General features: G+C 43.2%; 1 protein-coding gene across 1 annotated transcript in view; it reads right to left on the bottom strand.

The window, feature by feature from the left end:
* The window catches only part of LOC106561452 (polypeptide N-acetylgalactosaminyltransferase 18), a 114,042-nt gene that overhangs the window by 50,392 nt on the left and 44,985 nt on the right, over window positions 1-18,665 (bottom strand). The window contains exons 2-6 of the mRNA XM_014125425.2: window positions 10,134-10,335; window positions 9,862-10,028; window positions 8,158-8,341; window positions 3,067-3,264; window positions 2,527-2,641 (exon numbers count right to left, since the gene is read on the bottom strand). Of these exons, the coding sequence (XP_013980900.1) occupies window positions 2,527-2,641; window positions 3,067-3,264; window positions 8,158-8,341; window positions 9,862-10,028; window positions 10,134-10,335 (866 nt within the window). The remainder of the gene's footprint in view (window positions 1-2,526; window positions 2,642-3,066; window positions 3,265-8,157; window positions 8,342-9,861; window positions 10,029-10,133; window positions 10,336-18,665) is intronic.

Raw genomic sequence — 18,665 nt, 5'->3', positions numbered from 1 at the left:
AAGTAAGTCACAGCCTATATGCACAATTTATAGACTATAAATATTTAATACAACTAAATGTTGTTTAAATGCTGAGCTCTTTATGTCCCTACCAGCCTATTGTGTCGCACTCACAAATGCTTCACAGTGCATTTCTTTGTAGGCTATAGCCTTCAAATAATTTAAATAATATGGCCTATATAATTCATTTTCGTTCCTTCTCAGGCTCCCTGTCTGGCTCCACAACCAATTTAAAGTGTTTATATGCTGTTTAATATGACATGTAGCCTATTTGAAATTATGTTTGCTTCTTACATTCACCTTTTCATGTTTATTCAAATACTTTTCATTCAAATCCATATGGTTTGGTTTTAATACTTAAAAAACAATTGGTAGGTCCAGGTAGTCACAAAAATAGATGGTTAAATTGTGATTTGAATGAATGGAGCGAATTTGGAGCGGCAGTTGTTTTTCATGTGAGCATGGAGCAGTTTTTAGCGGCACAGTATGAAAGCACATGGAGCGATGACCGATGACCGATGAGTGGGATTTCCAACGGCTCAACTCCACTCAGGTGCTCTGTTCCAGAGGCAGTTTGGAATGGTAGTGAGTGTTACAACCGAGGACAGACGATTTTCAACTCACGGTGGTCCCATTCTGTGAGCCTCTATCATAGACCATAACGGTCTACCACTTCGCAGCTGAGACATTGCTGCTCTTAGACGTTTCCACGTCACAATAACAGCACTTACATTTGACCAGGGCAGATATATGATGAACTGACTTGTTGGAAAGGTGGCATCCTATGACGGTGCCACTGAGCTCTTCAGTACGGGCCATTCTACTGCCAATGTTTGTCTGGAGATTGCATGTCTGTGCTCGATTTTATACGCCGGTCAGCCTAATCCACTAATTTGAAGGGATATCCACATACCTTTGACCATGTAGTGTATGGACAGTCCTTGAACTTTTGCCATATTTCCACACAATAAGAATTTCACATTTTGCCAGCAGGTTAGAGTTTTTTGTCATGAATCTTGTTCTGGAGGCAGCTCTGCAGAATGGTCACTAGCTGGCACAACCACAAAGTCATAAAATGTGATTTTAAACCTAACCACACTGCTAAACAGAATGCCTAACCCTAACCTTAAATTAAGACCAAAGTGCAATTTTCTGTTTACATACATTTTTACTACACAGACAATTTAGAATTTGCAACTGGCCCATCTAAAATTGCTCGGTTCTGCCTCCAGGACCAAACCCATCCCAATAAATATCAACCTCCACTTGCCAGATCCATAATGTAATACATAAAGCAATACAGTTGCTAGAGAGCACATTTCTCCCTTCAGAAGGATGAAGTTAGCCATTTAGAGAAGCTACTGTAAGATGCAGTCTAGAGAGTGACAGCTGGAACCACAGCTGCTCTGACCAATTATTATAACACCCGGTCTTCAGAGTGAAGGACGGGATTTACTCCTACCAAAGAGTTGGCTGTTCCCTTCCCTCCTGATGCTGCAGGACCACAAAGCTTCAAGGGAAAGGAGGCACAAATATCCACACAGAACCCACCATAGAAATAGAATGAATATAACAGGATTCCCCATTCAAGTCAATGATGGAATAATGGGTGGACTGGTAGCCATTTTGAGGGTGCCCATGACAGGAAGTAAAAGCAGGAAGTGTACCATTCAATCTGTGCTGTGATTTGTTGAGTCAACTCAACTGACATTAGAAAAACTACATTCCTTTGCATGAGCCCCTTCAGTTAGCATCATTTAAATAAACCAGTGGAAGGTGGTGGAAGGAGCTATAGGACGGGCTCATTGTAATGGCTAGAATGGAATACATGGAACAGAGTCAAACATGGTTTCCATATATGTGATGTGTTTGATACCGTTCCATTTATTCCATTCCAGCCAGTACAATGAGCCTGTCCTCCTACATCTCCTCCCACCAGCCTCCACTGGAATAAACATTCTACATTACCATGGCAGTCCAGCATCAGTAATAGAACATTCCAAATAACAATGGAAATTGTTGTATCACACTACCAGGCAGCCATTGCGAGTGTTCGCATGAGTTTACCAATCAAATTGCCAGGTTTGAGCTTGAAAGCCCATTCTATCTATGTGCAGTGTGCATGTATGTCCCATAGTAATTAGGGTTCGTCTAAGTGTTTTTTTTATATACTTTCAGATCTATGGCTATATGCAAGTGTGAAAGTCGCTGAGCTGGTTGAGTTTCAGCACACCATGGGGGAAGGTGGGGGTTCCTGACTCACTGCAGCTCCTCCCATGGCCCATCTGGAGGAGTGCTGAGCTGACTGGTAGTATCTGCCAGCAACAGACCGTAGTGCAGCAGTGGATTATTACACGCACTAATGACTTTAAGAGTCCTCAAATCCTAACTTGAAATCTGGGCATGTACGTAACTGAGACTTTTGTGTAAATTACTCATTGATGTCAATGGGGGACCGATCTCAAGTTAGGATTTGGCCCTATTTAAACATATTATTGAGACGATGATCATTTGGACTCCACTCACCCTGATGCCAAGCTCCACATTCTCTCCACCATAGACCTCCATTCCCTCATCCAATAGACCAATCTTTTCAAAGTACTTCCTGTCCACCACAAAACAGCCAATTAGAGCTGGGCTCCTGGTACAAAGATGGCAAAAGAGAGAGAAACAGTCATTTATGCGCTTTAGTTCTGTGAACTCCTTCCTAGTACTTGCTCATTTATTTGTAACACTAAGTGCTCAGTTGAAGATTATGCACATCTGATTTCATGATAAACATTTTTTTTCAATAATAAACCTACAAGGTTGTTTGCCTATTCCTTTTTTTCTATCAAGAATAAGCATGATATTCTGTATCATGTTACTAAGGAACAGCTGTCTAAAAACAAAGAGCTTTCATCTACATCAAACTGATGCAACAGGTTCACACACATAGTTCTTACATTGTTCTGTTATCAAAATCAAAGACTAAACAACATGTGGGTTTCTCAATGCCAACAGAAACAGTGCCAGTGAAATAGCAGAAGGCAACAGTTGATTGTTAAAGTCTTAGCTGACAGCAACCTGATAGGGGCGGTGTGGTTGTGCTGGGTCCACCAGGTTTTGGGCGGATTCAGGTAGCGACACCACAGCTCCCAGTCGAAGCCCTGAGCAGACAGTGGATACTCCTCGATCTCAAACGTGTCATACTTGATGTTGTCAAACGACGGTGAGATGATGCGTGTTCTGTCCTCCTTGATCCTGAGCAGGATGGGCTCGGCCCTGTTGGGAAGACAAGGCATGGTGGGACGTTCTGAAGCTTTGAGATACATTGTGTTTTTTTCCAATGAAACCAATATGAGGGAGAACACCTTTCACCATACATTTTTCATCCCTTCCCTAACATCACAGAAAAGATGGGGGGGAAACAGTGGGAATGTGGGTCTTTCATCCTGCCCACTGATTGTTAATGGCTCCTTATGAGTTCTTGTCCCATGGCTATCGGTTACAGTATTCCACGCCACACACAGAATATGAGATGTGTTGATTTGGTGGGTGAAACAAATGAGGCGGTTGGATAAAGCGTATTACCATGTACAGTGCATTTGGAAAGTATTCAGACCCAATCTACATACAATACCCCACAATGACAAAGCAAAAACAGGTTAAGAAATTTTAGCAAATTTATATATATATATATATAAAAAAAAGGAAATATAACATTTATAGAAGTTTTCAGACCCTTTACTCAGTACTTTGTTGAAGCACCTTTGGCAGCGATTACAGCCACGAGACTTCTTGGGTATGACGCTACAAGCTTGGCACACCTGTATTTGGGGAGTTTCTCCCATTATTCTCTGCAGATCCTCTCAAGCTCTTTCAAGTTGGATGGGGAGCGTTACTGCATAGCTATTTTCAGGTCTCTCAAGAGATGTGTGATCAGGTTCAAGTCCGGGCTCTGGCTGGGCCACTCAAGGACATTCAGAGACTTGTTTCCGAAGCCACTCCTGCATTGTCTTGGCTGTGTGCTTAGGATTGTTGTCCTTTTGGAAGGTGAACCTTCACCCCAGTCTGAGGTCCTGAGCGGTCTGGAGTAAGTTTTCATCAAGGATCTCTCTGTGGGCCTCCCGAGTGGCACAGTGGTCTAAGGCACTGCATCGCAGTGGGCCAGTAAAGATCCTGGTTTGAGTCCAGGCTCTGTCGCAGCCATCTGCGACCGGGAGAACCATGGGGTGGCGCACAATTGGCCCAGCGTCATCCGGGTTAGGGGAGGGTTTGGCCGGCAGGGATGTTCTTGTCCCATCGCGCACTAGCAAGTCCTGTTGCAGGCCGTGCGCAATGCTCGCTGACACGGTCGCCAGGTGTACGGCGTTTCCTCCAACACATTGGTGCGGCTGGCTTCCGGGTTAAGCGGGCGTTGTGTCAAGAAGCAGTGCGGCTTGGCTGGGTTGTGTTTCAGAGGAGGCATGGCTCTTGACCTTCGCCTCTCCCGAGTCCGTAAGGGAGTTGCAGCGATGGGACAAGACTAACTACCAATTGGATACCACAAAATTGGGGAGAAAAAGGGAGTAAAAAAATATAAAAATACTAAAAATAAAATGATTTCTGTACTTTGCTCTGTTCATCTTTCCCTAGATCCTAACAAATCTCAGAGTCCCTGCCGCTAAAAAACATCCCCAGAGCATGATGCTGCCACCACCATGCTTCACTGTAGGGATGGTGCAGGTTTCCTTTAGATGTGACACTTGGCATTCAGGCCAAAGTGTTCAATCTTGTTTTCATCAGACCAGAGAATCTTGTTTCTCATGGTCTGAAAGTCCTTTGGGTGCCTTTTGGCAAACTCAGAGTGTGCTGTCATGTGCCTTTTACAGAGGAGTGGCTTCTGTCTGGCCAATCTACCATAAAGGCCTGACTGGTAGAGTGCTGCAGAGATGGTTGGCCTTCTGGAAGGTTCTCCCATCTCCACAGAGGAACTCTGGAGCTCTGAGTCAAAGCCACAGTCAAGGAAATACACATCTTAACACATTTATATACACAGTGTACAAAACATTAAGGACACCTGCTCTTTCCATGACAGACTGACCAGGTGAAAGCTAGGATCCTGTATTGATGTACTGTAACTTGTTAAATCCACTTCAAATCAGTGAAGATGAAGGGGAGGAGACAGGTTAAATAAGGATTTGTAAGCACAATTGATTGTGCATGTGTGCCATTCAGAGGGTGAAGGGGCAAGACAAAAGATTTAAGTGCCAGTGAATGAGGTATGGTGGTAGGTGCCAGGCGCACCGGTTTGTGTCAAGAACTGCAATGCTACTGGGTTTTTCACACACAGCAGTTTCCCGTGTGTATCAAGAATGGTCCTCTACCCAAAGGACATCCTGCCAACTTGACACAACTTTGGGAAGCATTGGAGTCAACATGGGCCAGCGTCCCTGTGGAACGTTTTCGACACCTTGTAGAGTCCATGCCTCGACGAACTGAGGCTGTTCTGAGGGCAAAAGAAGGGGATGAAACTCAATATTAGGAAGGTGTCCTTAATGTTTTGTACACTCAGTGTAGTTCTCCTCACTAAAGGTGACTTGAAGTCTTGTTCATGGGAGTTTGAGTTTTCAATTTTAGACTAGATAGAACACATCAAGATAGACAGAAAATCTGTTGTCAACTGGCACTAGACAAAATGTCCACAGCTCCTGATAATTGTAATGTACAGTAGCAGAGTGAGGTGCTAAATATAGCAGTCAGTCGCCCTCTGTCATTTAAAATGACAGACATTGTTCAATCAATCATTAAAAATAACCATGTTAGATCTCAACAGGGCTTGCATGTGTGTAATTACATTTGGAAAAGGAAGGATCATCAGCAGACACACAAATAGCATCAAAGTTGTTTTTTGTACAAAAGGCCTCAGATCAATGTTAATATGAACAGCCAACCTGTAATTATATCAACATGTTTCTGTGCATAAAAGACAAGCCGAGAGCCTCATGTACTCTGCTTTTCAAGCACTGTCGTCGCATTGAGGCAAATTACTTCATTGGTCGAAGACATTAAATCTGGTAGCTCTGAGAAGTGAGGAGACCTGTGTGTTCTGAGATCTGTGCCAAAGCACCTCAGGAGTAAGTGGGGTTATTTTGAATTGAGCCCAGGCTCTTCAGAGATATGTGCGTCGGTCGGCCTGTCAAGCTGTGGAGAGAATGATTAACAGGCACATCAACTCTGTCAGACAACAGGAAGCCCTGATACACTCGGTTGCCATGGACAACACATCTCATATCTCAACTCCAGTCAGCAGCACGTCAACCCTTTGAGCCCTAATGCCTTTAAGAGCTGAGGGCAGTCACATATTATATTATTCTGACAAAACCCGCTATCTCATCTACCAACCTACAGTGGATATAAAAAGTCTACACACCCCTGTTAAAATGCCAGGTTTTTGTGATGTAAAAGAATGAGACAAAGATAAATCATGTCAGAACTTTTTCTACTGTTAATGTGACCTATAATGTGAACAATTCAATTGAAAAACAAACTGAAATCTTCGAGGGGGAAAAATGAAAAATAAAAACCTTACAATAACCTGGTTGCATAAGTGGGCACACCCTCTTATAACTGGGGATGTGGCTGTGTTCAGAATTAACCAATCACATTCAAACTCATGTTAAATAGAAGTCATTACACACCTGCCATCATTTAAAGTGACTCTGATTAATCACAAATAAAGTTCAGCTGTTCTAGTAGGATTTTCCTGACATTTTCTTAGTTGCATCTCAGAGCAAAAGCCATGATCCGCAGAGAGCTTCCAAAGCATCAGAGGGATCTCATTGTTGAAAGATATCAGTCAGGAGAAGGGTACAAAATAATTTCCAAAGCATTACATATACCATGGAACACAGTAAGACAGTCATCATCAAGTGGAGAAAATATGGCACCACAGAGACATTACCAAGAACTGGACGTCCCTCCAAAATGTATGAAAAGACGAGAAGAAAACTGGTCAGGGAGGCTTCCAAGAGGCCTACAGCAACATTAAAGGAACTGCAGGAATTTCTGGCAAGTACTGGCTGTGTGCTACATGTGACAACAATCTCCCGTATTCTTCATATGAATGGGCTATGGGGTAGGGTGGCAAGACGGAAGCCTTTTCTTACAATGAAAAACACCCAAGCCCGGCTGAAGTTCGCAAAAACAAACATCAAGTCCCCCAAAAGCACGTGGGAAAATGTGTTATGGTCTGATGAAACCAAGGTTGAACTTTTTGGCCATAATTCCAAAAGGCATGTTTGGCGCAAAAACAACACTGCACATCACCCAAAGAACACCATACCCACAGTGAAGCATGGTGGTGGCAGCATCATGCTGTGGGGCTGTTTTTCTTCAGCTGGAACCGGGGCCTTAGTCAGGGTGGAGGGAATTATGAACAGTTCCAAATACCAGGCAATTTTGGCACAAAACCTTCAGGCGTCCGTTAGAAAGCTGAAGAGGAAGTTCACCTTTCAGCACGACAACGACCCAAAGCACACATCCAAATCCACGAAAGCATGGCTTCACCAGAAGAAGATTAATGTTTTGGAATGGCCCAGCCAGAGCCCAGACCTGAATCCAATTGAACATCTCTGGGGTGATCTGAAGAGGGCTGTGCACAGATGTCCTCGCAATCTGACAGATTTGGAGCGCTTTTGCAAAGAAGAGTGGGCAAATATTGCCACATCAAGATGTGCCATGCTAATAGACTCCTACCCCAAAAGACTGAGTGCTGTAATAAAATCAAAAGGTGCTTCAACAAAGTATTAGTTTAAGGGTGTGCACACTTATGCAACCAGGTTATTGTGAGTTTTCTTATTTTTTATTTTTCCCCCTCAAAGATTTCAGTTTGTTTTTCAATTGAATTGTTCATGTTATAGGTCACATTAAAGGTGGAAAAAGTTCTGACATGATTTATCTTTGTCTCATTACTTTACATCACAAAAACCTGCCATTTTAACAGGGGTGTGTAGACTTTATATCCACTGTAGCTCTTTTAGGTAATAGCTTATGTTATAGCTCTTAGGTAATGACTGAGAAAATGCAGCACATATCAATTCTACTGCACTTACATCGAATATCATAAATGGGCACACAAGGGTTTTAGCTGTTGGACAGATGGGCACATACACATATGGCATCCCAGTCCCTTACCATCCGATGTTGAACTCCACGTGGGCATCGAACAGGGCCACGACGGGGGCGCTGGCGGCCCTCCACCCACTGACCCGGGAGCGGATCAGTCCCTCCTGCTTGTCGTGACGGACCAGTTTGATGAAGTCTGGCCGCTGGGAGTTGGTCTCCTTCAGAAAGTGTTGAAGGTTCTCCTTCAGCTCAGCTATAGAAACAGTCATATATGGATTTGTATAAGCGTCACAGAGTGTCTGACCTTTACAAAGAATTGACATTGCTGCATGAAACACTGGGAAGTTTTGAAACAGTGTGTAGCTATTTCTCATTATGTCTTATAAAAGCCTACACCTGTGAAATCTGCTGAAGGTATGTACAGTGTAGACTACCTAGGACCATCAACTAACCACACATTTGAAATGTGCTTTACAGTCCGAAGTGCCATCTATTCCACATTCCATGGAGTAAAGGGTATTTCAAAGGAATAATATTGGGGTTGTGAAAAGTCTCCTATTATTGATATCTATCAGCAGCCCTCAGCATCGTCGGGTTGAGGGAAGTCCATTCTGCTTTCCCACAAGCGCCATCTGTTTGTTTAATTTGTTAGGTGGTCATGGCAGTGGCTTACCATGGCAACGAGAGGGAGTGATTGGGTCATTAAGGGCGAGGATCAGACATCACTGTCCATTTTCATTCCAGCAGTGTTGGGGAGTAAGCTGAGACACTTTAGGGGACAATAGCTTTCAGACATGTTATGTATGACAGTATTCATCATACAACCATGAACTGATTAGGATTAACCAAGTAATATACAGCGATAGTTAGTGGTGAAAATACAGTAATTTAACTCATTTAGAAATTAAGAGTACAAATAAGAGAACTAAGGTCGATTAGATTAATTGGATTGTCATGGGAATTAACCCCAGCTGACCCTATGAGGAACCCCACTAAGGATGGGGAGCTGTTAGCCAGACTGAAACTGTACAGAACGGTAAGTGTCTCATTGTTCAAAGTGAGCCAACTGCCAAGGAATTAATTAGAATATCAACGGCCACAAAGGAACATTTTATAGCTTCATTTCCACTCTCAGTAATACTCTGCCTCTGGGCTACGGTTCCGTTTTCCAATTCATTTGCATTACGGATGCTCCTCTCCTTTTAATCCAATGATTCAATGTTTATAGCCTGAAATAGGAAGCCTTAATAAAAAGATTAATTCAGAAGAAGCAGGCAGTTTTTTTTTATCCCTCTGCCGGACTCGTTTGACCCTCATTTGTCACCATAATATGATACATGTTCAGTCAAGTATGCAGCTCAAACACCTTGATCAGTCTAGGTAAAATAGAGCCTTTAAATCTTCTCACTTCCCTCTGGCTCTATAGCTGATCAGTATGCAGGTCTGTCCTGCTGAAATAACTAGGATAGCAAATAAGTTAATTGGGAGCTGTGTGAAAGTAATCCATTAAATTGGCAAGCAACACCAGCAATTTTGTTTTTGATATTGTAAATGTGTATAGGGGTAGATACATTTTTTAAGAACATTAAAGAGAAAATTCTGATGTACTCTCCGTCCTCAAGCATGTCAAGTGTGAATTGATCTATATATGATGTAAATACATAGTGTGTAGGCATGCATTTATGTTTGCTAGTAAGCAGCCTGAATGGCTTCCTGTATGCAATGCAGTTTGTATACTTTGTAGGCTACATTTGGTAAGAATATAGGAGTTACCATTGTTGCTGTTGTCATCAACCAGGATGATCTCCTTGAGGAGGTGGGAGGGAGTTCTGTTCATGGCTGTGTGGATGGAGCGCAGGATGACCGACAGGGCCTCGTTCACAAAGATAAAGATGATACTGACTTGGGGGAGATTGGAGGGGTACGACATGTTCCTGCACCTAAGGAGAAACCGCAAACAGACAAGATATGAAAAAAACTTGTATAAATATTTGTTTTAAATGGATGATAAAAAGGAACCAACAGAAGGGTCAAAGGTCACTGACCCATCAGGTCTGAGGTCTGGGATGGGTCTGGTCAGAGAGAGGCGGTCACTGAGGTAGCCATTGTAGCCGTAGTACTGGAACTTCTTCAGTGCCACCTGGCGACTCTCAGGACCAAGGTCATGACCCCAGCGGATGAACAGGGAGGAGTCTGAGAGGGACTCCCCTGCTTTTTCTTCACTGTCCTTATCCTTTTTGGGCACCTCTGTAGGAGAGAGGAAGAGAAGAGATAAAATGTGTGGCTGGGCAATAGAAAGAACATTGTTTACATTCATGACGTTGCCGCATACTTCACATAGCTTATATTAAAGAGATTTATACCAGGTGGTGAAAAGTCATTGTATTCAGCATGATAACAGGCACACTTCCTGGAAAACATTAGCATTTGAATTGATCCATTATGTGAAACGCTGCTATGTGTTACTGAGGCCTCGGACTAATGATAATACACATGCATATTTCAACTTTTCTGGTCGTCTACTGAAGCAACAATACCAAACAGGTTAGTCGTACTATATCACATTGTCTGGACAATACGATAATCTCTTTCACTCAACACCATCTGAGGACCCTAAAAGAACGCAACCCAGTGGAAAGTTACTGAGGTATGTACAGCGAGTGATGAAATGACTTCACAAAGCACAGCGAGTGATGAAGGGCTCGGTGCAGGTAATTACTGAATGCCAATTACCGGCCGAGGTTATTTAATTATAGCCACTACATTGCACTCTCTCTCAGTACTAAATCATGAATCTCTGCCACGACTGGGACCCCAACATTTGCTAATCTGAGGGCACAACTATATCTGAGGAGGATGTTGACATGAAGGGTTCAGTCTCCTGACAGCACAATAATACTCTGATTAAATATACACTACATGACCAAAAGTATATGGGCATCTGCTCGTCAAACATCTCGTTCCAAAATCATGGGCATAAATATGGGGTTGGTCCCCCCTTTGCTATTATAACAGCCTCCACTCTTCTGCGAAAACTTTCCAATAGATGTTGGAACATTGCTGCGGGGACTTGCCTTCATTCAGCCACAATAGCATTAGTGAGGTTGGCCACTGATGTTGGGCGATTAGGCCTGGCTCGCAGTCGGCGTTCCAATTCATCCCAAAAGGCGTTTGATAGGGTTGAGGTTATGGCTCTATGCAGGCCAGTCAAGTTCTCCCACACCAATCTCGAAAAAACATTTCTGTATGGACCTCGCCTTGTGCACGGGGGAATTGTCATGCTGAAACAAGAAAGAGCCTCCCCAAACTTTTGCCACAAAGTTGGAAGCACAGAATCGTCTAGAATGTCATTGTATGCTGTAGCGTTAAGAATTTCCAAGCTGTTTAAAGGCACAGTCAACTCAGTTCATTTAAACTTCTGACCCACTGGAATTGTGATACAGTGAATTATAAGTGAAATAATCTGTCTGTTAACAATTGTTGGAAAAATTACTTGTGTCATGCACAAAGTTGATGTCCTAACCGACTTGCCAAAACTACAGTTTGTTAACAAGAAATTTGTGGAGTGGTTGAAAAACGAGTTTTAATGACTCCAACCTAAATGTATGTAAACTTCCGACATGAAATCAGTCAAAATAAGACATGGTATCAAGAACAAGATGAAATAAGATGAAACGAGGCACTTACGTGCCACATGGCAGTTTGCAACATGGCAGTTTCTTGTCGTTGTTGCTAGCTATCTGAAGTCTTTTTCTCCAAACTGTCAACAACAGTACCCCTATGGGAAATGGACAATATTACGTAGTTTTCAAAGCTCAATGAAGGAGATGTGTGTGCATTACGCCTGTTGAGTAACTGTATTAAATTATACTTCATACAATCTGCAAAATCTATGAGATGAAATAATTCTACACAATCCTATTTCCAGTCAATTATTGTAAATATGTAAAGCTGAGAACAGGTAATTGCTTCTTCCGCACACTGGCTCTGATGTATGGCTTGTAATTTTCAGCTTGGTAATGGCATTCACAGTGTAGTTGGAAAAAAATATATAAAATAAAAAAAATTGTTCAGTCTCTTTTTCCCACCTCAAATTCATGAGCAGCCGTAAGAGCCGGGTAAATGTTTACCCTGTGCTCTAGGCAGGCTGTATAGTTCTGTATGTAACATATTTGGCCTGGCCCAGACCCCCAACACACCTCTGAGCCATAGTGGACCTCTGTGGTTAATCATGTGGAAAAGAGGTGAGCCGTGCAGGCATTTATGAAGGCTTCAATGGACAGTAGTGTTTTGGACTGGAAAAAGTAGCCACATGGGACTGGAACACTTTGCTGTTGTCTTGATGCCAAAAGCTACAAATTACACAAGTAGTGCATGAGTTTGAAGTCATTTACAGTCATGAAGTTAACATAGTCAAATCAAATGTCATTTGTCACAACAGGTGTAGACCTTAGTGAAATGCTCACTTACAAGCCCTTAACCAACAATGTGCAGTTAAGAAAAATACCTTGAAAAATAAGAAATTAAAAAGTAACAAATAATTAAAAAGCAGCAGTAAAATAACAATAGTGAGGCTATATACAGGGGGTACCGGTACAGGTGACTATGCATAGATAATAAACAGAGAGTAGCAGCATCGTAAAAGGGGGGGGGGGACAACGACAATGCAAATAGTCTGGGTAGGCATTTGATTATATGTTCAGTAGTCTTATGACTTAGGGGCAGAAGCTGTTCAGAAGCCTCTTGGACCTAGACTTGGTGCTCCGGGACCACTTGCTGTGCGGTAACAGAGAGAACAGTCCATGACTAGGGTGGCTAAAGTCCTGGACAATTTTAGGGCCTTCCTCTGACACCGCCTGGTTTAGAGGTCCTGGATTGCAGGAAGCTTTGCCCCAGTGATGTACTGGGCCGTACGCACTACCCACTGTAGTGCCTTATGGTCGGAGGCTGAGCAGTTGCCATACCAGGCAGTGATGTAACAAGTCAGGATGCTCTCGATGGTGCAGCTGTAAAACCTTTTGAGGATCTGAGGACCCATGGCAAATCTTTACAGTCTCCTGAGGGGGAATAGGTTTTGTAGTGCCCTCTTCACGACTGTCTTAGTGTGCTTGGACTATGATAGTTTATTGGTGATGTGGACACCAAGGAACTTGAAACTCTCCACCTGCTCCACTACAGCCCTGTCAATGAGAATGGGGGCATACTCGGTCCTCCTTTTTCTGTAGTCCACAATCATCTCCTTTGTCGTGATCACATTGAGGGATAGGTTGTTGTCCTGGCACCACACGGCCAGGTCTCTGACCTCCTCCCCATAGCCTGTCTCGTCCAGGATCCAGTTGTAGAGGGAGGTGTTTAGTCCCAGGGTCCTTAGCTTAGTGATGAGCTTTGAGGGCACTATGGTGTTGAATGCTGAGCTGTATTCAACGAATAGCATTCTCACATAGGTGTTCCTTTTGTCCAGGTGTGAAAGGGCAGTTTGGAGTGCAAGAGAAATTGCATCATCTGTGGATCTGTTGGGGAGGTATGCAAATTGCAGTAGGTCTAGGGTTTCTGGGATAATGGTGTTGATGTGAGCCATGACCAGCCCTTCAAAGCACTTCATGGCTATAAACCTGAGTGCTACGGTTCGGTAGTCATTTAGGCAGGTTACCTTAGTGTTCTTGGGTACAGGGACTACGGTGGTCTGCTTGAAACATGTTGGTATTACAGACTCCGACAGGGAGAGGTTGAAAATGTCAGTGAAGACACTTGCCAGTTGGTCAGCGCATGCTTAGAGTACACGTCCTGGTAATCCGTCTGGCCCTGGGGCCTTGTAAGCTTTTTAAACAGGTCAACATTCACATCGGCTACGGAGAGCGTGATCACACAGTCGTCTGGAACAGCTGATGCTCTCATGCATGTTTCACTGTTACTTGACTCGAAGCGAGCATAGAAGTAATTTAGCTCGTCTGGTAGGCTTGTGTCACTGGGCAGCTTGAGGCTGTGCTTCCCTTTGTAGTCTGTAATAGTTTGCAAGCCCCGCCACATCCGACGAGCGTACGACGCAGTGTAGTACGATTTGAGCTTAGTCCTGTGTTGACGCTTTGCCTGTTTGATGGTTCGTCGGAGGGCATAGCGGGATTTACTATAACGTTCTGGGTTAGAGTCCCGCTCCTTGAGTGGCAGCGCTACCCTTTAGCTCAGTGTGGATGTTGCCTGTAATCCATGGCTTCTGTTTGGGGTATGTACGTACAGTCACTGTGTCATCGATGCACTGTCGTGTCTTTGGCATCATTAAAAGTGAAGACTTATTTTACCAGATCAATTCTCTAATTATTATTATTACGTGATTAAACTAATCATGTAAATAATTAACTAGGAAGTCGGGGCACCAAGGAAAATCTTCAGATTACAAAGTAATAATTTTCCTAATATAACTCTTCGGATATTTTAATATCTGATCAATTAGTCTTCTTATTAATGAATGATTCTTTACCTCACGTTAGTCTCATTCCAAACGTCGTAAATTGTTGGTTATCTGCACGAACCCAGCCTTTACTATGAATCATCCATACACCAATTGCCTTAATCATTTATTTACTAACTAAATAATCACAGAAATGCATACACAAACAAACAGTAGATATGGTTACAAGGAAATGATAGGGGAGGTTCCCTAGTGGGCTAAGCCGATATGACGGCTTGGTGGACAAAAGGAAGTGGGGGTGGACTGAGAACATGCAGGAAAGACAAAAAGGAATCACTACACAGTTGATAATTATATGAATTGAAATGCTAAACCTTTGCACATCAACGCTCACTCCTTCGGGAATAATTGCAATCAATATATTTTGACACCCAGTGTGTCGTCGTGATTTCTGTTGGAATCCGGTCTGTCTGCGGAGAGTTCGTTCAGCAGCATCTCTCCCTCTGCTTCCCTGAAGATCAAAGTATTTTGTGGTTAGAATGGATAAGTCAGAGTACCATTCAGAAATGTTGTCATAGAATAGATGTTTCGGCGGATGTCGGTCTTCGCATCCCAGGTTGACATAATTTCTAGCTGCAGACTAGTAAACTTTAAAGGGAATACAATTTTCTCACATTAAAAGGTTTAACATCACATAATTTCACAAATAGTTTAATCTTTACTCATTCATTTTATACAAGAATTTTACGCAAACCCCATAATTAAGAAGTGTACACATTCAGAGATATAGTTGTGTATCCTGTCCTGTCTGAGGTCACCAAATGAAACACACTCGTCATACCCATCCCTAAAGTGTCCACGGACCATTCCCACAAGTGGACATTTTGTATCAAATTCCTATTTTGGGGATTCAGGAGTTTTCCATGTGAAATCCTTTGTTCTCTCTGTGTGTCTCTCTTTCTGCATGGCCAGGGGGAGAGAGTCTCTGCCAGGAATTTACAACCTGAGATAACAGAACGTGTGTGAGTGGTGAGTGAGTGAGTGAGTGAGTGAGTGAGTTGCCCCGATCTATACCCAGAAAGGGCCACGTCATGACAGCACTTATTGATGAAGCCAGTGTGATGTGGTGTACTCAATGCCATCGGAAGATTCCCGGAACATATTCCTTCTGTGCTAGCAAAACAGTCCTGTAGCTTGGCATCCGAGTCATCTGACCATTTTTTTATTGACCGAGTCACTGGAGCTTCCTGCAGGAACCAGGAGGATAGAATTATGGTCAGATTTACCAAATGGAGGGTGAGGGAGAGCTTTGTACCCATCTCTGTGTGTGGAGTAAAGGTGGTCTAGAGTTTTTTTCCCCTCTGGTTGCACATTTAACATGCTGGTAGAAATCAGGTAAAACGGATTTAAGTTTCTCTGCATTAAAGTCCCCGGCCACTAGGAACGCCGCCTCTGGATGAGAGTTTTCCTGTGTGCTTATGGCCGTATACAGCTCATTGAGTGCGGTCCTAGTGCCAGCATAATTTTTTGGGTGGTAAATAGACAGCTACGAAGAATATAGATAAAAACTCTTGGTCAATAGAGTATCTCATTTTTTATTTTACCTTTATTTAACTAGGCAAGTCAGTTAAGAACAAATTCCTATTTACAATGACGGCCTACCAAAAGGCCAAAGCCCTCCTGCATGGACAGGGGCCTGGGATTAAATTATTATACAATATAAATAAAAGGACAAAACACACATCACAACGAAACACACAATACTACATAAAGAGAGACCTAAGACAACATAAGGCAGCAACACCGCATGATAGCAGCACAAAAACATGTTACAAACATTGGGCAAAGTCAACAGCGCAAAGGTCAAGAAGGTAGAGACAACAATACATCATGCAAAGCAGACACAACCGTCAGTAAGAGTGTCCATGATTGGGTCTTTAAATGAAGAGATTGAGATAAAACTGTCCAGTTTGAGTGTTTGCTGCAACTCGTTCCAGTCGCTAGCTGCAGCGAACTGAAAAGTACAGCGACCCAGGGATGTGTGTGCTTTGGGGCCCTTTAACAGAATGTGACTGGCAGAACAGGTGTTGTATGTGGAGAATGAGGGCTGCAGTAGAATTCTAGGGGGAGTTTTTATAAATAAGCATCGACCAGTGGGTCTCGCGACAGGTATACAGAGATGACCAGTTTACAGCGGAGTATAGAGTGCAGTGATGTGTCCTATAAGGAGCATTGGTGGCAAATCTGGTAGCCGAATGGTAAAGAACATCTAGCCGCTCGACAGCACCCTTACCTACCGATCTATAAATTATGTCTCCGTAATCTAGCATGGTCATCTGAATCAGGGTTAGTTTGGCAGCTAGGGTGAAAGATGAGCGATTACGATAGTCTAGATTTAACTTTAGCCTGCAGCTTTGGTATGTGCTGAGAGAAGGACAGTGTACTGTCTAGCCATACTCCCAAGTACTTGTACGAGGTGACTACCTCAAGCTCTAAACCCTCAGAGGTAGTAATAACACCTGTGGGAAGAGGGGCATATTCTTCTTACCAAACCACATGACCTTTGTTTTGGAGGTGTTCAGAACAAGGTTAAGGGTAGAGAAAGCTTGTTGGACACTAAGAAAGCTTTGTTGTAGAGCATTTAACACAAGATCCGGGCAGGGGCCAGCGGAGTATAAGACTATCATCTGCATATAAAATGGATGACAGAGCTTCCTACTGCCTAAGCTATGTTGTTGATGTAAATTGAGAAGAGCGTGGGGCCAAGGATTGAGCCTTGGGGTACTCCCTTGGTGACAGGCAGTGGCTAAAACAGCAGATTTTCGGACTTTATACACTGCACTCTTTGGAGAAAGGTAGTTAGCAGACCAGGCTCATGACAAGCTGTAGACCACACTACCTCAGGTGAGCAAAACCTCAAGACTTTCTTAGATAATAGGCACCAGCTGCTGTTTACAAATATACAGACCACCACCCCTTGTCTTACCAGAGGCTGCTGTTCCATCCTGCCGATACAGTGTGTAACCCACTGTAACTATTCATGTCGTTGTTCAGCCACGACTCGGTGAAACATAAGATATTACAGTTTTTAATGTCCCATTGGTAGGATATATGTGCTTATAGTTTGTCCACTTTATTATCCAGCGATTGTACATTGGCCAATAGTAATGATGGCAAATGCAGATTAGCCACTAGTCGCCAGATCCTTACAAGGCACCCCGATCTCCTTCCGCGATATCTCCGTCTTTTTCTCCTGCGAATGACGGGGATGATGGCCTCGTCGTGTGTCTGGAGTAAATCCCTCTCGTCCGACTCAAAATTCTTTGTGCAGTTCAAGGTGGGTAATCACTGTTCTGATGTCCAGAAGCTCTTTTCGGTCATAAGAGACGGTAGCAGCAACATTATGTACAAAATAAGTTACAAACAATGCAAAAAAACAGCACGTTTGGTTAAGAGCCTATAAAAATGGCAACCATCCCCTCTGGCGCCATTACATTTATGGGGGTATAGGTTGTCTGAGGCCCTTTACGCATGAGGCAGCTGGTCATCGTTGTCTCTAATTGGAGATCATACTTAAGTAGTTGTTTTTCCCACCTGGGTTTGTGGGAGATTGTATTTTGAGTAAGTGCATGTTGCACCTCTTCGTCACTGTTTGTTGTTTTGTTCATTAGTTTATTTGTATGTCTTGCTTAGTTTCACATTTATATTAAAATGTGGAACGATACACACGCTGGGCTTTGGTCCCATTCTTCAGACAACCGTGACACTCAACCTGTACAGTACCCCTACCCCCTTAGATCACTGAGAGCCTAGTGTGCTTGATAGTGCAGGGGAGGTGGTTGGGGCTTGTGAGCGCCAAGGTACAGCCCAAAAAAGCATTTCACTCCGTCACCCCTGAGAGCAACTGCCACCAAACACTGATGTCATCATGGCAAACAGCAGGCTGAAGTGACCTTGCTGAGAACATGCTGGCTTGTTTTCAATGTCTGCTCAGCTGGAGTAAGACAATATAGATACCCTCACAGTTTATAGAGCTTCATCACAAAGACAGCGGCGATGATGAACAGGAATATTATCAGCATTGGTAGAATTTATAGCTACATCATCATGAACCTCAAATTTTAAAACCATTTTGTTTTGTTATCCAGTCATGAGAACACAGCACAAGAAC

The sequence above is a fragment of the Salmo salar genome, chromosome ssa10 (genome assembly GCF_905237065.1).
Source record: "Salmo salar chromosome ssa10, Ssal_v3.1, whole genome shotgun sequence".
Classification (NCBI taxonomy): Eukaryota; Metazoa; Chordata; class Actinopteri; order Salmoniformes; family Salmonidae; genus Salmo; species Salmo salar.
This window is presented reverse-complemented; position numbering and strand designations above follow the sequence as displayed.